The sequence below is a fragment of the Mustela lutreola genome, chromosome 6 (assembly GCF_030435805.1).
Source record: "Mustela lutreola isolate mMusLut2 chromosome 6, mMusLut2.pri, whole genome shotgun sequence".
NCBI lineage: Eukaryota > Metazoa > Chordata > Mammalia > Carnivora > Mustelidae > Mustela > Mustela lutreola.
Window position 1 is genome coordinate 137,257,254 of NC_081295.1, and position 19,426 is coordinate 137,276,679.

The window sequence follows — 19,426 nt, forward strand, 5'->3', positions numbered from 1 at the left end:
TCCTAGTCAAGGCACTCCTATTATAAACAAGTTGTATTACTTAATTTGGTTTCTGTAAAAATTTCCTAAATTAGTGAGATATCACCTAATTGAGAAAATAAATGCTAAGATATATGTAAAAATCTATTACCTGATGAAATGGGATTCAGTGTCAGGAAAGGGGCCGGAGAAGGGAAGAAATAGGAAATGAAGTACCTTCTACTCATGACAAAGTAGTCATATGCCTACTGATGCAAGTCACTAAGAGGGAGACAATTTTCTATCTATTACAGCAGTTCTCAAACTATGTTTTGTAAGTATACTTAAAAAAAAAAAAAAAGCATTACCCTGGTAGAACAGAGTAATTTAAAGATATTTTAGGGAAATCCTATTTATTTACTGCATTTTGTGGTGTAGCTTACTCCTTTATTGTCTTACAACATTCTCTACCTTAATTTTTTCTTTGCCTTTATTCTCTCATTTATTATTTTTTAATTACAATAATTATTTCATCTTACTGTATTTATTCTTAGAAGTTTTTTAAGGGGCGCCTAGGTGGCTCAGTGGGTTAAGCCGCTGCCTTTGGCTCAGGTCATGATCTCAGGGTCCTGGGATCGAGGCCCGCATCGGGCTCTCTGCTTCCTCCTCTCTCTGCCTGCCTCTCTGCCTACTTGTAATCTCTATCTGTCAAATAAATAAATAAATAAATCTTAAAAAAAAAAAAAGAAGTGTTTTAAATGCTTTGGGGCCAAGATGAAGTACAAATAGAATAAGTGGAATCTGCAAACTCTTATAAACTAAACTCAGTAAGCCAACAATGACATGGACCTAAAAATTTTTAGCACTTCGCTCTATGGTCAAGAGTAAAAAATGTTATTTTTCCCCCTATTCAGATTGCTGAATATGTTAAGTATTTTCTTCTCAAAGTAAATTGTACAATTTTTATTTATTTTCAAAATCACTATCACTCAATATGGCAGAACTTAGCAAACAAAATTTTTTTTGTAATTTCAAGCATATTTAATTGTAATAAATAATCCTTTGAAGAGTCTAAAAAACTGTTTTTCTTCAGTACAAATGAACTGTCTCTAGTTGCGGGGACTCGTAGAAAGAAGAGATCAGGTACAATAGTTCTAATACAGTGCCACAGGCTGTCCCATGAGTTCAAAAGGAGATACTCAGAATAAATTTAAGAGTAAATTTGGGAAGAACTTAGAAAATTCGAGAGTCCTCTTTTTCTCTTTTATTCCTCTCCTCCTCCTCTGTGTTTTTGCCTAGCCCGTAATAGAGAATTAAAAAAAAATTCACAGAGAGCTTTAATCTGTTTAACATTTTATAGTGAGCAAAACTCTATTTTGGCTGCTTATTACAGAAGTCTGTGGTTTCTTTGATTGCTCATAATATACACATCAATTTCAAGACTTAAAAAAAGAGAAAACTTTTTACTGGGGGGAAAATCCCAACAATCTTGTTAAGAATGCCAAAAAGCCGCTGGACCACCCGATGTTTGTATTCTATCTACTCCGAGGCTCTAGTTCAATAATACACATGAGTTTTTAAGAACTGTTAGGAACAAATTGGATTTGGCCATTTGTTCCATGGCCAAAGAATATTTGGCAGTTAAGGTCTTCAGTGTAGCTGTCCTGTTTTAGAAAGGGAAAGGTGCTTGGTGTTGATGCTATTCACATTAGAATTAGCACTATTCAGCTTGGCATTCTTGATCAATCAGAGGCACCTGGAGCAAAAGAGGTAGTCAGTGTCCAAAGATCTGCAACAGTGAGTACAGAACTTGTGGAGGAAACCCTCTGCCTAGTTCCTGCTGTGTGTGGGAGCTAAGGTTCTACATCCTCAGCTTCTATGAGAGAGCATAGACTTCTCTCTCTTTTCTAAGAGAGGACAGACTCTTCTCTCTTCCTGGAGAACAGACGACTAAATAGGAACCATTATGTAATCCATGCATTAAGACTTCAATCAGAGGCTTTAATCATGCTGCTTTCAGTGGTGTAGCAGGTAGTAATTGAGTTCTGACATTACCAACAGTTAGTAATTTACCAGTCACAAGAGGAGGGACAGCTTGTTTAGCTACTTCAGCTGTAAAGAGAAATTGTGAAAGTAAGTATCTTTGGATTGATGTTTCTAAAACTTCTGAAGGCCAAGTCAGAAGATGTACAGCGTGTTGGGGAGTGGTGGGGGAGACTGCCCTGCGGGCTGGGAGGCATTCTAGTTCCCATTCTGTCATTTACCAGTTGTTAAGACTTTAGTCAAGCTGTTTATCATTTCTATCCTCACCTTTGTTTGAGACCCATTTGATTACTTGCTGACTATTTCGACTGGCACTTAAAGTCACCTATGCTGGAACTCCAAACCAGTGCTTCTGGTTCCAAGATGCCCCTTGTGTTTTACTTCCCTGACCCCTCATTGTCTATGCCTGGAATGCTCCTCCACTCATGCCGTCGTGTCCCTAGCTTCAGCAGACACTAACTGGTGGCTGGCTCACCAGTCATTCCCAACTCTTTTCTCTTTGCTGCCTTCCAATCACAGAGGCTAGAATTAACTACACCCTCACTTCCCAGCCCTATACCCAGTTAGTGGGAAAATGTAACAGAGTCCCGGTCAATGCTATAACCAGAAGTCCACTACAACGGTTCCAAGTTTACTCTCTCCTTATGAAACAAAAGCTTACTCTTTCCTGGTTGGGGCACTCTTCTTTCTGCTTCTTGCCTTGAATAAGGATATATTTGGAACTTCAATAGCCCTTTGCAACCATCAGGCATACGAATGAGAAGAAAACGAACATTCAGACACCTTGACATCATGTAGTGACTAATCAGTTTGAGCAGCTACCTACCTCTAGACTTCTCTACGTGAAAATAAACCCCTCATATACTGTGTAAAGGTCTTCTATTACTTGTAGTCAAAGCATTCCTATTGCTATTATTAAGGTGGTGCTTATGAGGTCAGCTCTTCTTCTTCTTTTTTTTTTTTTTTAAGATTTTATTTATTTATTTGACAGAGAGAAATCACAAGTAGATGGAGAGGCAGGCAGAGAGAGAGAGAGGGAAGCAGGCCCCTGCTGAGCAGAGAGCCCGATGTGGGACTCGATCCCAGGACCCTGATATCATGACCCGAGCCGAAGGCAGCGGCCTAACCCACTGAGCCACCCAGGCGCCCCGAGGTCAGCTCTTCTACATACCTTTTCCTCCTTTGAACTTTACTGATAAATTTTTTTAAAAAGATTTTATTTATTTATTTGAGAGAGAGATAGTAAGAGAGAGCCCAGCCCTGGGATTGATCCTAGGACCCCAGAATCATGATCTGAGCTGAAAGCAGACGCTTAACCAACTGAGCCACCCAGGCGCCCCATGAACTTGACTGATAAACTTCTAATGGTACTATGAAAATTAATAAAGGGAAGTCTCATTTGAAATGTAGTGAGGAAGCCCTGGAAGGGGACCTCTGACTCACAAACTTTCCATCCAGCTTACCTCACCCTAGTGGATGGGAAGAAGTTCACTTCACTACCCCAGGAGAAAGGTTTTCTCCTTGCCCCACAACCCAGCCAAGGAGAAAATGCCAGGACCCCAACCAATGAGAAACCATCACCACCCTGAACTCTCCACTTTCATCCAACAGTCTTTTGTTCTAAGCAGCCCCTCCCAACCTCCTCCTTTTTCTCTATAATATTCTTTTCCTTTGTTCTCCAGACAGGCCTACGGTTTGACATGGCCTTCATATCCCAAATTGCAATTCCTCTGTTCCTAAAGAGTCTCATTTGGCTGGTAACATAATGGGCTCTTTTGTTTTTTTAAGGTCAACAATCAGTTACCACTCTCTACCATTAATGGGATATTCATTTTGATTTGCAGCTTTCACTACAAGAAGTGTAACATTCAAATATTTAATGAAGGAAGGAGTCAAGATGGTGGAGAAGTAGCAGGCTGAGACTACTTCAGGTAGCAGGAGATCAGCTAGATAGCTTATCTAAAGATTGCAAACGCTTACAAATCCATCGGCAGATCGAAGAAAAGAACAGCAATTCTAGAAACAGAAAATCAACCACTTTCTGAAAGGTAGGACTGTCAGAGAAGCGACAGGAAGATAGACCCCAAGGGGAGGGACAGGCTCCTGGCAAACAGGAGCAACGGAGCACAAAATCAGGACTTTTAAAAGTCTGTTCCGCTGAGGGACATCTCTCCAGCGGCTAAACCGGGGTGAAGCCAACGCGGGGTCAGCGTGGCCTCAGGTCCCGCAGAGTCACAGAAGGATCGGGTGTGTCTGAGTGTCGCAGAGCTTACAGGTATTAGAACGGGGAAGCCGGCAACAGAGACAGAGCAGACAGTGAGCTCACTGCTCGGGGTTACCTTGAACTGGTCGCAGGCTCGGTGAGCTCGGAGTGCAGCCGGAGGTCAGGCAGACGGGAGTTACTGTGCGCTGTTCTCTGAGGGCGCACTGAAGAGTGGGGTCCCGGGCTCTCGGCTCCTCTGGCGGGAGACCAGGAGGCCACCATTTGTATTCCCATCCTCCGGAATTCTACGGAACTCTACGGAAAGCGCTCAGGGAACAAAAGCTCCTGATAGCAAACCTGAGCGGATTACTCAGCCTGGACCCTGGTAAGGGCGGTGCAATTCCGCCTGGGGCAAAGACACTTGAGAATCACTACAACAGGCCTCTCCCCCAGAAGATCAACAAGAAATCCAGCCAAGACCAAGTTCACCTACCAAGGAGTGCAGTTTCAATACCAAGGAGAACAACAGAATTCCAGAGGAGGAGAAAGCAAAGCACGGAACTCATGGCTTTCTCCCCATGATTCTTTGGTCTTGCAGGTAATTTAATTTTTTTTCTTTTTCAATTTTTTTTTCTCTTCTTCTGCTAAAATTTTTTAACTTTTTTACCCTTTTCTTTTTTAATGTTTTTTAACTAGTTTACCTAATATATATATATATATTTCTTTTTTATACTTTTTCTTTATTCATTTTCTTTTTTTAATTGTTTCTTTTCTTTTCTTTCTGTCTTTCTCTCTTTCTTTTTTTTTTCTTTCTGAAACTCTTTTTATCCCCTTTTTCCCCCCCTCATGATTTGGGATCTCTTCTGATTTGGTTAAAGCATATTTTCCTGGGGTTGTTGCTACCCTTTTAGTATTTTACTTGCTCCTTCATATACTCTTATCTGGACAAAATGACAAGGCGGAAAAATTCACCACAAAAAAAAGAACAAGAGGCAGTACCGAAGGTTAGGGACCTAATCAATACAGACATTGGTATTATGTCAGATCTAGAGTTCAGAATGACAATTCTCAAGGTTCTAGCCGGGCTTGAAAAAGGCATGGAAGATATTAGAGAAACCCTCTCAGGAGATATAAAAGCCCTTTCTGGAGAAATAAAAGAACTAAAATCTAACCAAGTTGAAATTAAAAAAGCTATTAATGAGGTGCAATAAAAAATGGAGGCTCTCACTGCTAGGATAAATGAGGCAGAATAAAGAGTTAGCGATATAGAAGACCAAATGACAGAGAATAAAAAAGCTGAGCAAAAGAGGGACAAACAGCTACTGGACCACGAGGGGAGAATTCGAGAGATAAGTGACACCATAAGACGAAACAACATTAGAATAATTGGGATTCCAGAAGAAGAAGAGAGGGGAGCAGAAGGTATACTGGAGAGAATTATTGGAGAGAATTTCCCCAATATGGCAAAGGGAACGAGCATCAAAATTCAGGAGGCACAGAGATCGACCCTCAAAATCAATAAGAATAGGTCCACACCCCGTCACCTAATAGTAAAATTTACAAGTCCTAGTGACAAAGAGAAAATCCTGAAAACAGTCCAGGAAAAGAAGTCTGTAATATACAATGGTAAAATTATTAGATTGGCAGCAGACTTATCCACAGAGACCTGGCAGGCCAGAAAGAGGTGGCATGATATATTCAGAGCACTAAATGAGAAAAACATGCAGCCAAGAATAGTATATCCAGCTAGGCTATCATTGAAAATAGAAGGAGCGATTAAAAGCTTCCAGGACAAACAAAAACTGAAAGAATTTGCAAACACCAAATCAGCTCTACAGGAAATATTGAAAGGGGTCCTCTAAGCAAAGAGAGAGCCTACAAGTGGTAGATCAGAAAGGAACGGAGACCATATACAGTAACAGTCACCTTACAGGCAATACAATGGCACTAAATTCATATCTCTCAATAGTTACCCTGAATGTTAATGGGCTAAATGCCCCAATCAAAAGACACACGGTATCAGAATGGATAAAAAAAAACAAAACCCATCTATATGTTGCCTACAAGAAACTCATTTTAAGCCCGAAGACACCTCCAGATTTAAAGGGGGGGGGGCGCCTGGGTGGCTCAGTGGTTTAAAGCCTCTGCCTTCGGCTCAGGTCATGATCCTAGGGTCCTGGGATCGAGCCCCGCATCTGGCTCTCTGCTCGGCAGGGAGCCTGCTTCCCTTCCTCTTTCTGCCTGCCTCTCTGCCTACTTGTGATCTCTGCCTGTCAAATAAATAAATAAATAAATAAATGAAAAAAAAAAAAAACTGGGGGGGGGGGGAGAATTTACCATGCTAATGGACATCAGAAGAAAGCAGGATTGGCAATCCTTATCTCAGATCAATTAGATTTTAAGCCAAAGACTATAATAAGAGATGAGGAAGGACACTATATCATACTCAAAGGGTCCGTCCAACAAGAAGATCTAACAATTTTAAATATCTATGCCCCCAACATGGGAGCAGCCAACTATATAAACCAATTAATAACAAAATCAGAGAAACACATCAACAATAATACAATATTAGTAAGGGACTTTAACACTCCCCTCACTGAAATGGACAGATCATCCAAGCAAAAGATAAACAAGTAAATAAAAGCCTTAAATGACACAATGGACCAGATGGACATCACAGATATATTCAGAATATTTCATCCCAAAGCAACAGAATACACATTCTTCTCTAGTGCACATGGAACATTCTCCAGAATAGATCACATCCTTGGTCCTAAATCAGGTCTCAACCAGTATCAAAAGACTGGAATCATTCGCTGCATATTTTCAGACCACAATGCTCTGAAGCTAGAACTCAACCACAAGAGGAAGTTTGGAAAGAACCCAAATACATGGAGACTAAACAGCATCCTTCTAAAGAACTAATGGGTCAACCAGGAAATTAAAGAAGAATTGAAAAAAATCATGGAAACAAATGATAATGAAAACACAACGGTTCAAAATCTGTGGGACACAACAAAGGCAGTCCTGAGAGGAAAATATATAGCGGTACAAGCCTTTCTCAAGAAACAAGAAAGGTCTCAGGTACACAACCTAACCCTACACCTAAAGGAGCTGGAGAAAGAACAAGAAAGAAACCCTAAGCCCAGCAGGAGAAGAGAAATCATAAAGACCGGAGCAGAAATCAATGAAATAGAAACCAAAAAAACAATAGAACAAATCAACGAAAGTAGGAGCTGGTTCTTTGAAAGAATTAATCAAATTGATAAACCCCTGGCCCGACTTATCAAAAAGAAAAGAGAAAGGACCCAAATAAATAAAATCATGAATGAAAGAGGAGAGATCACAGCTAACACCAAAGAAATACAAACTATTATAAGAACATACTATGAGCAACTCTACGCCAATAAATTTGACAATCTGGAAGAATTGGATGCATTCCTAGAAACATATAAACTACCACAACTGAACCAGGAAGAAATAGAAAGCCTGAAAAGACCCATAACCAGTAAGGAGATCGAAACAGTCATCAAAAATCTCCAAACAAACAAAAGCCCAGGGCCAGACGGCTTCCGGGGGAATTCCACCGAACATTTAAAGAAGAACTAATTCCTATTCTCCTCAAACTGTTCCAAAAAATAGAAATGGAAGGAAAACTTCCAAACTCATTTTATGAGGCCAGCATCACCTTGATCCCCAAACCAGACAAGGATCCCATCAAAAAAGAGAGCTATAGACCAATATCCTTGATGAACACAGATGCGATAATCCTCACCAAAATATTAGCCAATAGGATTCAACAGTACATTAAAAGGATTATTCACCAAGACCAAGTGGGATTTATTCCAGGGCTGCAAGGTTGGTTCAACATCTGCAAATCAATCAATATGATAAAAAACACATCAATAAAAGACAGAACAAGAACCATATGATACTCTCAATAGATGCTGAAAAAGCATTTGACAAAGTACAGCATCCCTTCCTGATCAAAACTCTTCAAAGTGTAGGGATAGAGGGCACATACCTCAATATCATCAAAGCCATCTATGAAAAACCCACCACAAATATCATTCTCAATGGAGAAAAACTGAAAGCTTTTCCACTAAGGTCAGGAACACGGCAGGGATGTCCATTATCACCACTGCTATTCAGCATAGTAATAGAAGTCCTAGCCTCAGCAATCAGACAACAAAAGGAAATTAAAGGCATCCAAAACGGCAAAGAAGAAGTTAAAGGATCACTCTTCACAGATGATATGATACTATATGTGGAAAACCCCAAAGAGTCCACTCCGAAACTGCTAGAACTTGTACAGGAATTCAGTAAAGTGTCACGATATAAAATCAATGCACAGAAATCAGCTGCATTTTTCTACACCAACAACAAGACAGAAGAAGGAGAAATTAAGGAGTCAATCCCATTTACAACTGCACCCAAAATCATGAGATACCTAGGAATAAACCTAACCAAAGAGGCACAGAATCTATACTCAGAAAACTATAAAGTACTCATGAAAGAAATTGAGGAAGACACAAAGAAATGGAAAAATGTTCCATGCTCCTGGATTGGAAGAATAAATATTGTGAAAATGTCTATGCTACCTAAAGTAATCTACACATTTAATGCAATTCCTATCAAAGTACCATCCATCTTTTTCAAAGAAATGGAACAAATAATCCTAATATTTATATGGAACCAGAAAAGACCTCAAATAGCCAAAGGAATATTGAAAAAGAAAGCCAATGTTGGTGGTATCACAATTCCGGACTTCAAGCTGTATTACAAAGGTGTCATCATCAAGACAGTATGGTACTGGCACAAAAACAGGACACATAGATCAATGGAACAGAATAGAAAGCCCAGAAATAGACCCTCAACTCTATGGTCAACTAATCTTCAACAAAGCAGGAAAGAATGTCCAATGGAAAAAACCTCTTCAATAAATGAATGAGGCTGTTGGGAAATGTTGGGAAAATTGGACAGCCACATGCATAAAAATGAAACTGGACCATTTCCTTACATCCCACACGAATATAGACTCAAAATGGATGAAGGACCTCAATGTGAGAAAGGAATCCATCAAAATCCTTGAGGAGAACACATGCAGCAACCTCTTTGACCTCAGCCGCAGCAACATCTTCCTAGGAACAACGCCAAAGGCAAGGGAAGCAAGGGCAAAAATGAACTACTGGGATTTCATCAAGATCAAAAGCTTTTGCACAGCAAAGGAAACAGTTAACAAAACCAAAAGACAACTGACAGAATGGGAGAAGATATTTGCAAACGACATATCAGATAAAGGACTAGTGTCCAAAATCTATAAAGAACTTAGCAAACTCAACACCCAAAGAACAAATAATCCAATCAAGAAATGGACAGAGGACATGAACAGACATTTCTGCAAAGAAGACATCCAGATGGCCAACAGACACATGAAAAAGTGCTCCATATCACTTGGCATCAGGGAAATACAAATCAAAACCACAATGCGATATCACCTCACACCAGTCAGAAAGGCTAAAATTAACAAGTCAGAAAATGACAGATGCTGGCGAGGATGCAGAGAAAGGGGAACCCTCCTACACTGTTGGTGGGAATGCATGCTGGTCCAACCATTCTGGAAGACAGCATGGAGGTTCCTCAAAATGTTGAAAATAGAACTGCCCTATGACCCAGCAATTGCACTACTGGGTATTTACCCTAAAGATACAAACGTAGTGATCCGAAGGGGTGTGTGCACCCGAATGTTTATAGCAGCAATGTCCACAATAACCAAACTATGTAAAGTACTAGATGTCTATCTACAGATGAATGGATCAAGAAGATGTGGCATATATACACAATGGAATACTATGCAGCCATCAAAAGAAATGAAATCTTGCCATTTGCGACAACGTGGATGGACCTAGAGCGTATCATGCTTAGCGAAATAAATCAAATGGAGAAAGACTACTGTCATATGATCTCCCTGATATGAGGAAGTGTTGATGCAATATGGGGGATGAAGGGGGTAGGAGAAGAATAAATGAAACAAGATGGGATTGGGGAGACAAACCATAAGTAACTCTTAATCTCACAAAATAAACTGAGGGTTCCTGGGGGGAGGGGGGTTGGGAGAAGGGGGGTGGGGTTATGTACATTGCAGAGGGTATGTGCTATGGTGAGTGCTGTGAAGTCTGTAAACCTGGCAATTCACAGACCTGTACCCCTGGGGATAAAAATATATTATATGTTTATAAAAATTAAAAATATATATATTTAATGAAGAAAGGAGGAGTTCTGATACTCAATTTGGTAAGCGTTTGGGCATTATTTTTGCTTTTTCTCAAATTTTACATTATTTTTAACCTGTAAGAGGAGAAATCGCTGATAAAAATCATCTCTGAATACAATTTCATCTTACTTTTTAATAAATAATTATAAATACATACTGCATAGCTATTGTCCTAAGCCCTAGGGATAAAGACCTAAAACAGAATTTCTGCTTTCAAGGAATGAATGGCAGACTCAAGTAAATCTGCAACAGTAGTGTTTGACATGTGTAAAAATAAATCTGAGAGCACAGTGCTGCCTTCATGTCCACTTACTTTCCACTTTATCTAGAAACTGGCTGTCAGGTAAGGCATGAATCACCTCAATTTCCCATCTTTTCTTATCTTCACCTCCTTCACTCCACTGATGAAAAAGTGTCCCTCCTCCTGTCCTAAAACCAACTGTGCTCTCAGACACACCACTTCTCACCCCTTGTGGATCTTCCTCTAGCAGTTATCCAAACTCCCATATCACATTAACCAGACTTCCTGGGGTGGTGGGTTGGTTTACACTCACTGTGGCTGTTTACTTCCTTCTGACTCACTTCTCAATCCCCACAATCCAGGTTTTGCCTTAACTACCTCACTAACACTGCTCAAGTAAAGGTCTCTAGAGATCTCCATACTGCCAACACCAGGGACCACATTTCCATCTTTCTTTATTGGATCTTGGTAAAACAGGTGCCCCTGACCACTTTTCCGAAACACGTGACTATGTTGACTTCTGTGATACTACTCTCCTCGCTTGTTCTCTGCTCATTTTTAGACACTACAATGTTATCCAAGTGTGGGCCAGGAGTCAGTGGGGGGTCTCTGAGACCTTTTCAGGGGATCCACCAGAAAAACTGTTTTATAATATAATACCAAGACATTTGTCAGTTCCACTCTCATTTTCTTATGAGTGTATAGTGGAATCTCCCAGAGGCTAAAGGACATGTGATACAACAACAGGCTGTAGGCAGACACAAATATAAGAATCTACCCTTCTTTTGCTAAGACAAACATTAAAGAGACTTGCAAAAATGTCGAACGTTACTCGTCACTAATTTAATGGTCACTTTTCATAAAAATGTTATTTTTGTTTGTATGTAATGGGTTTATCAATTCATTTAAAAATAGGCATTTTAAGATGTTTTAGTTTTGATTTTTTAATATGATATTGATAACTATGGCACACATACACAAAGCTTTTGGGTCCTCAGTTACATTTAAGAATGTAAAAGAATCCTGAGACCCTTAAGTTGGAGGACCACATTCTTAGACTATATCTCTTGGCCTCCTTTAGTGGCTCTTCTTTGACCAACCCCTTAAATTTTGATGTTCTCTAGAACAGCATCCTTATCCCACTGATTTTGTCACCATATACTAAGATTTCTCAGTCTTGGTATGTTTAACATTTTGGGTCAGGTAATTCTTTATTATGGGGGATTCTGTGTTTAGCAGCATCCCTGGCCACTAGTATCCTCCCACCCAAACTGTGACAACAAAAATGTCTCCAGATATTGTCAGATAAAATTGTCCCCAGTTTAGAACAACCACCCTAAATGCTCTTCCTAAAAATTTCGCCTAATATCAAGACTTTTTTTTTTTTTTTTTAAGAGAGAAGGTGTACACATGTCAGGGTGGGGGACCAAAGGAGGAGAGGGAGAACCTTGAGCATGCTCCATGCCCACCTCAGAGCCCCAAGACATGGGGCTCCATCTCACAACCCTGAGATCATGACCTGAGCTGAAATCAAGACTTGGATGCTTAACCAACTGAGCCACAAGGTGCCTCAAGTACAAAAAGCACTTGACATGTATTAACTCATTTAAACTTCAACCTCTGAGAGGTAAATTATCTCTGTTTCACAGAATTTCTATTCTACAGATTAAGAAACTGCCAAACTGAGAAGTGAAATGACTCTTCCAGGGTCATACAGCAAGTAAGTGATGATGGTAACTCCAGCCCTGTTTGCTTCCCTGAGCTTTACACTCTTGTGAGTAACTGCCTTTGCTGGGCATCAGATGACCTTCACTCAAGATGTCTGAAGATGTATTCATAAGTCTTGTCATAAGACCAGCTATTTCTGTACTTCAGTCAGTTAATGGCACAACTTTATACTTAATCTTTCTGTGTCTCAGTCTCATCCTCTGTCACCCCCTGAATCACACTTAACTCTCTAGCAATTAAATAATCTTCTACAGTTTGTTGTTATCTGAGCTACTATGCTGATTCACACCTTTGACCCAATGTCATCTTCTGGGACATGTTCTTGGTTCTACCTCTGTGCATGCCCATCACAGCATTTAACACAGTTTGTGAAAATGGTTTCTATAACTGTGTCCCACTGGGGTTTGTTAAAAAAGCCATTGATGGTAGGTGCTTTGCTGAACCCAAAGCTCTCCAGGTTTTGCACACAGGGCAAATTAGTCTTCAGACAAGTTTTTGGAAGCACTGAAGTAAAATGGACCTGTTTGGATGGAGGCTGGGTTATGGATGAGGAGAATTGAGAAAATCTTTGTCCTGAGAAGGTCATGATTGAGCTGAATCTCAAAAAAAGGATGAACTCAAGAGTGTTTAAAGGGCATTGTCCAATAGAGAGAACTTCACAAGGAAAAAGGGGCTCTTTTTGAAATTCACAAGATACAGCTTTAATACAGAAGGACATTATTTTTTAACAAGTAAGTTAATTAGAGATCATACTAGTGGGAATCTCAGGTTTTAGGTCCATGATTTCAAGAAAGTATGAAATGATTACCAGATTCCTATAGTTAATACAGTTACATGTGTTACCAGATTCCTATAGTTAATACAGTTACATGTGTGTAATAAATTTAGTTCAAAAACAACTCAATGTATAATTTGAACAATTATTTTCTAAATGTAAATTACCTTATGGTGGCTCACACAAAAACTTGTTTCCAATTTTCTGCCCACCAGTTACAACTTTGAATGGTTTTCTTGCAGTCTACTCCTGTTGACTTGGCATTTATTCACTTCATAAAAATTTTGTCTCGAATGTGGATTTCACCACCTGGCTCATAAATCATTTCAAATACATTTTTAGTAATGGAAGAGTCCTCAGAGATTACCTAGTCCAACAAGCAAATTTTGTAAACAAGAATACTGAAGGGATGCCTGGGTGGCTCAGTTGGTTAAGCAGCTGCCTTCGGCTCAGGTCATGATCCCAGCGTCCTGGGATAGAGTCCCACATCGGGCTCCTTGCTCCCCAGGGAGCCTGCTTCTCCCTCTGACTCTTCCTTCCACTCTGTCTGCCTGTGCTCGCTCTCACTCACTCTCTCTCTGACAAATAAATAAATAAAATCTTTAAAAAAAAAAAAAAAGAATACTGAACTACTACAGTTGAGTGGCTTGTTGAAGATTACATATTACATATTCTCTGAAGACTCCTTGGTGATGTGCTTTCATATCCACTCTAGATACGTATGGGATACCTAGGGTACCCTCCAGTGTGTGGCCTGTGTGCTGATTCCCAGTTCTTGTTCATTCTTAGGAAATTTAAATGACAAACTATCTTCTTTCAGACTGCAAATAACTGGTTACCACTTACTCACTTGCATATTTTGTCAGTGTCTTCAACAGACTTGAAGTTCTTGGTGCTAGGAACTTGGTTAATTTTTCGTCAAAAATTTCACCAGTATTCCTAATATTTACAAACTTTACCTTCTAAAGACAAAGTCATTAAGTAAAATTATGCTCTCCTATGAAATGTTTCTTTCAACCATTTGACTGGTCTCACTGGTAGTACTGTTTTCAAATTTACAAGATGAATACCTTTTCTATGCAGGTATCTAAAAATTAGTCATTGCTTGAGAGGTTTAGTATTCTGTCCCATAACCAACGGTGTAATGAGTCTCCTTATCACAGGGCCTGCCAACTCATATATATCCATTGGGAGGGTTGTGCCTATTTGATCAGACTCTGTCCTAGGTCACTCAATCCCTAGGCTGGACAGTCACCCAAAGTGAGACCTGGCATTAAATACAGATCAACGCTGAGAAGATCAGGTAGTTAGTAGGAAACACCAAATCTGAAAGGATGCAGAGAGAAAATCATTAAAATACCTACAGTAACGATGGGCCAGAAGTTATAAGGAAGCAAAAAAGAAAGGAGAGGCTGTGAGGCAGACAGAAGAGATATGAAATCAATAAGGGACTCAGGAGCAAATATGAGAAGGGGGCAGGCATGAAGCAAGTTGTGTGCTACACTGAGGGACGGAAGTTTAGACACTCATTCTCCTGCCGCAAAGATCCTTTAAGCGGTATCCTATCTGAAGCGGCCAAGATAAACGTTTCCCATCCCAGAAGTTTTTGAGTTTCTTTCCTTTACAGCTCTTTGAATCTCCTTCTTACAAACCCTGTTTTCGCCCCACGCGCTCCTCAAAGCCAGTGCCCTAAGAAGAAAGAATTTGATTCTCGCAACTAAGAAAGCTAAGTAAGCACCTAGGATAGTGGCTAGTGCGAGGCTTCAGCTTTCGGACATGTGCTACTGGCTGCTCGCTTCCTCTACCGTCTCTTTGAATCCTAGGGCAAGTTCTATGCGTGCGACACACGGCTCCCAGCGAGAGCACCTGCAGCTTGCAAGTCTACTCTTCTCACGGCAGAAACACACCAGTAACCACGTTCCCAGAGAACCAGGGAGTCCGACGCGGGGGAAAACATCACAAGATCTGAACGTCCCTCTGATGCAAGGAAGGGCAAGCCCGCAAGCCCACCCTCCCTTTCCCCCTCCAGGTTTCAGAGAGCCACGCTGGTGGACAGGCGCACGCTTCCCGGCGGCGGAGCCTTCGCATCCCCGTCCCGAAGTCGCCGGCGCGGGACAGGAGCTCCCCGCACCCCGGACCTCCCGGCCCCCGCCGCCCGCCGGGTCACCTGTAATTGTAGGCGCTGAAATGCTTGCTCTCTCTCAGCATCGCCCGGTACAGATCTAATACTTGTGCGCGGCTGGAGGCTGCCATTTTGGAAGGAAAAAAATAAATGGGTCCTCTTCGAGAAGGTCCCGAGTTTTAACCTAACCCACGAAACTTCAGTCTACGCAAAACCACGAACGAAATAAAAGAAAATGCGGTGTGGCTCGGTCTCGCCCGCGGGCCGGGCCTGGGCCTGGGTGAACACCGGCCCGCGCCTGGAGGCGCTGGGCGTCGCGCGCCGCTCGGGAGGCGGGCGCAGGCGGGCGCAGGCGGGCTTCGGGCAGCTTAAGGGGGAGGCGCCGACCCGGAGGCGTTCCCGTCCTCCGCCCGCGCCTCTGAGGAACCGGCGTGCAGCAGCCCTACCGGAGGGCTGAGGCGGAGATGGGGGGACGGCCGCAGGGAAAGGGCTGAGCCTGTGGAGGGGCGCAGGCCGGAGCCCAAGCACTGAGTGCGTGCAGCCCGTCTAGGAGCGCCTTCGCGAACGGCTTGGGGTCGTAGCGGGGACACTTAGTCTCCCACCGCAGCGCCTAGTCGCACCTCCGCGAGGCCCGAGGGCGCGTTGCCAGGGTTACCGAGCGCGCCCCAGGTCGACGCTCCGCCCCCGGCCGCAGATGACCCGCCCCTTGCGCTGGGGCCGCCCTCTGCGCTGCCTGAGAGGCCGAGCGGGGTTTTCCGGGGCGCTTTTATGTTACGAGCCCTGTCTGTGGGCTCCCAGGGCCGGGCGCTTTCTGAGCGCAGGGACGGGACGCGCCGAGGGGGTCGCAGAGGCGTTGAGTGAGGGACTCCCTGGTCCTCCGGCTACGCTCAGGGCGGCCTGCTAAGGGCCTCAGGAGCAAGGACCCCCTTTTTGTCAAAATGGCAGCGCCCAGCGTGCTGTGAGGGTATCTTTAAGGGAGGGGGTGCGTCGGGTAAGAGCCTTCCCCAGGAGAGTAGGCAGCGTGCCACGCTTCAGAGTTTGAAACACCCAGGTTCGGGTCTCCTGGGCGAGCGGTGGGTAAGTGCCGGCCTCCCTGCAGCGTGGGGTGCGACGCGGGCGGTCAGTCCTGGTGGTGGGGAGTTACTTGGCCACGGGATTTCCTCCCTTTTAAGGTGTTTCTTGAGCTCTGAAGGTTTTGCTTTTGAGTTTTTCAGTCCCGAAGAGTTTTGTCATCTACTGTTTACAAAAGGTGGCGTGGCGTGGGTAATTAATTGGGAAAACTTAAGGGATTTAAGGACTCTCTTCACACCCAAAGCAAGAAGCCGAGCAAGTTTTCTCTTGAAGATCTTCGTGGCTTAGTTTTCTGTCTTGGTCTTTCTCTGAAGACGTCAGCTTTCCAGAATCACCTTGTTACAGTGGTGAATAAAGTCGGTCGTTGTGATCCTTGAACGTAGGACTGGGCGCAGAGAAGCCTGAGCTAGTTGTAGTTACTGTGTTTGCAAAGCACCTGTCTTATTTTGGGACTTTCTCTGTCTGTAGTCAACTTTAGGAAGAGCCACGGTTTTTTGCTCAGAATACAGCTAGGAGTGACTTTAGACGTCAAAAGCAAATTTGCCTCAACATCCGTTCTTCTTCAGCCACTGAATTGTGGTTGTATGTCATCTCTTTTAAGTTTGCGAGGTTTTAAAATGACCCTTGCTTTATATCAAAGTCTCGTATTTTCTGGAACTTTAGGAGCAGGAAACTTTTTTGATCTTGCTGCACTTTAATGTACTTGCAACGTGGTGTCCTTGCACCCAGGTGTACGTGTTAATATTACTCGTTACAGTGTAATAGCATTTTTTAAAAAGGTGGAAGAGAACATACTTTTTAAAAAAAGATTTTATTTATTTATTTGAGAGAGCGAAAGCAAGAGAGATCACAAAGAGAGGGAGAAGCTGACTTGCTAATGAGCAGAGAGCCTCTCTCTGGGTTTGAATCCAGGAGCCCGAGATCATGACCTGAGCTGAAGGCAGAGGATTAACCGACTGAACACCCAGGCCCCCCGGAGAGAACATACTATCATTATTAAACTTCCTTTTTCTCTTCTTTCTTTGTTTTGTTTTGTTTGTTTAAGGTCTCCCACAAATATAAGTATCAAAATAGGGTACAGGGTATCTGAACTTTTCTCACTCTTTTTTTTTTTTTTTTAAAGATTTTTTAATTTGTCAGAGAGAGAGAGAGGGAGAACACGTGTGCGCACAAGCAGTTAGAGTGGCAGGCAGAGGTGGAGAGAAAAGCAGGCTCCCCGTTGAGCTAGGAGCCAGATTTGGTGCTGGATCCTAGGACCCTGGGATCAGGACCGGAGCCGAAGGCAGGGGTCTAACCTACTGAGCCACCCAGGCATCCCAACTTTTGTCACTCTTGCAGCATGCTCAGGTCATTGGGCAAGTCTTACCTCAAGGTTACTGAAAGAGATTTTAATATTTGAGTTTTTCTTGGCATTACTTAAAGGTTCAAGACCAAGGGAATTGCACCTTACCACAGAGTAAGATCGGGAGCCATTTTCTCTTAATATGGTACAGGAGTGCTAATGATATAACATGCAACACCTGGGAAAACTACAAGAATAGAGAAAGCTATCAAGGTAAAAGGAAAAAAAACATGAAAGTTATTTTGGTTTGTTTAACAAAACAAGTGGGGGGCCTGACTGGCTCAGTTGTAGAGCATGTGACTCTTAATCTCAGGTTTGTGAGTTTGAGGCCAAGATTGGTTGTAGAGATTACTTAAATAAACTTAAAAAAAATTAGTAGGGCTTGCTTTATTATATATTGCTATCATCTACAAAATGAAATTGGAGTAATTATTCCTGTCTGCAGTCTTTATGTCTAATTATCAGGCAATTTAATCATTAATGTATGCAATTAATGTATCACAATGACCTTAACATCATAATCAAATAAAGCTTTTCAAAGAAACATATAAAGTTTAGTTTGTTTGGGTAGCCTAGTCATCTGTTAGTATAAAGAATAGTTGAGATTAGGAAAGTGGGAGATTCCCAGTAGATTCAATGCTGTCTTCACAAAAATACTTTTACTGTATTTCAAATAATATACCGGTATCTTGGAAATCATTGCCTTGAACAACTAATAAAAAAAATTACATTCCAAAGCTTAATTTCTATTTTTGTACATCTTTATTGCAGAGGTGACTAGTTTCAATAATAGCTCCATTTGAGGTTGAAACTGGAATTGGGTCAGTACCTGAGAATTACTTATTTATATGTCCTTTAATATGCATCTATTCTGGGCTGAATATTGTTTTAGGTACTGACTAAAAGGTAGCAGTACCCACTTATTACCATCTAGGCTTCAAAATGTAAAAATTGCCTTAGTATTCACCTGTCAATACTTAAGAAATATTTATACTTCTTTACCTATGGAAAAGGATGTATTACCTTGTATTAAAGTTAGATTGCTGGATTACTAATGGGCATTTAATGCTTTTTGAAAGGAAATTTCCCCAAACATAATAAATAGTAGGACAGAAGTTTATTATCTTAGGCTTAAATATTAAAACAATGTGTAAAGAAAAATCTTGTCTGAATGACCAACTTGTCACAGTATGATTTAGAAATTAAATGTGGATCTAAATCTTTATTATATGTAGTTGTCATTTGTTTTTATTGATCATTCTAATAGACTACGAAGCTGGAAGAGACCTTGGGTATCAATTTAAGAGGCAGAAACCGAAGGCCTCATTCTCATTCACTCATTTAGTCAACATTATTGAACACTTCCTAAGTGCCGTGTATTATCCAGGATGATGAAGTTACCATGCAGAGAGTCCTTCTCTCCAGAAATGGACAGGGAACTAGACAAACGAAATATTAATTTGTTGTGACAGGTGCTATGATAGGGATAATATTACCAGGTATCTGGGGAGTGCAGAAGAGGGCCATTCAACTAAGACTTTGATCTACGGGGAGACTTCTCATCATAGAAGGTGTTTCCACAATGAGCTAGTAACAACCAGGTGAAGAATGTGGTAAGAGAGCTTGTAGTGTATATTCCAAGTGTGGAGGCACGAGCGCGTATGAC

At 41.7% G+C, this 19,426-nt stretch overlaps 2 protein-coding genes across 11 annotated transcripts in view; one reads left to right on the forward strand and one right to left on the reverse strand.

The window, feature by feature from the left end:
- Window positions 1-15,711, reverse strand: part of LYRM4 (LYR motif containing 4) — a 166,808-nt gene extending 151,097 nt beyond the window's left edge. For both annotated transcript variants that reach the window (XM_059179175.1, XM_059179176.1), the window contains exon 1: window positions 15,393-15,711. In XM_059179175.1, coding sequence (XP_059035158.1) covers window positions 15,393-15,478 — 86 coding nt within the window. In that variant the 5' untranslated portion in view covers window positions 15,479-15,711. The remainder of the gene's footprint in view (window positions 1-15,392) is intronic.
- A 329-nt stretch (window positions 15,712-16,040) lies between these two features.
- The window catches only part of FARS2 (phenylalanyl-tRNA synthetase 2, mitochondrial), a 531,358-nt gene continuing 527,972 nt past the window's right edge, over window positions 16,041-19,426 (forward strand). For all 9 annotated transcript variants that reach the window (XM_059179166.1, XM_059179167.1, XM_059179172.1 and 6 more), the window contains exon 1: window positions 16,041-16,424. The gene's annotated coding sequence lies outside the window, so the exon portion shown is untranslated. The remainder of the gene's footprint in view (window positions 16,425-19,426) is intronic.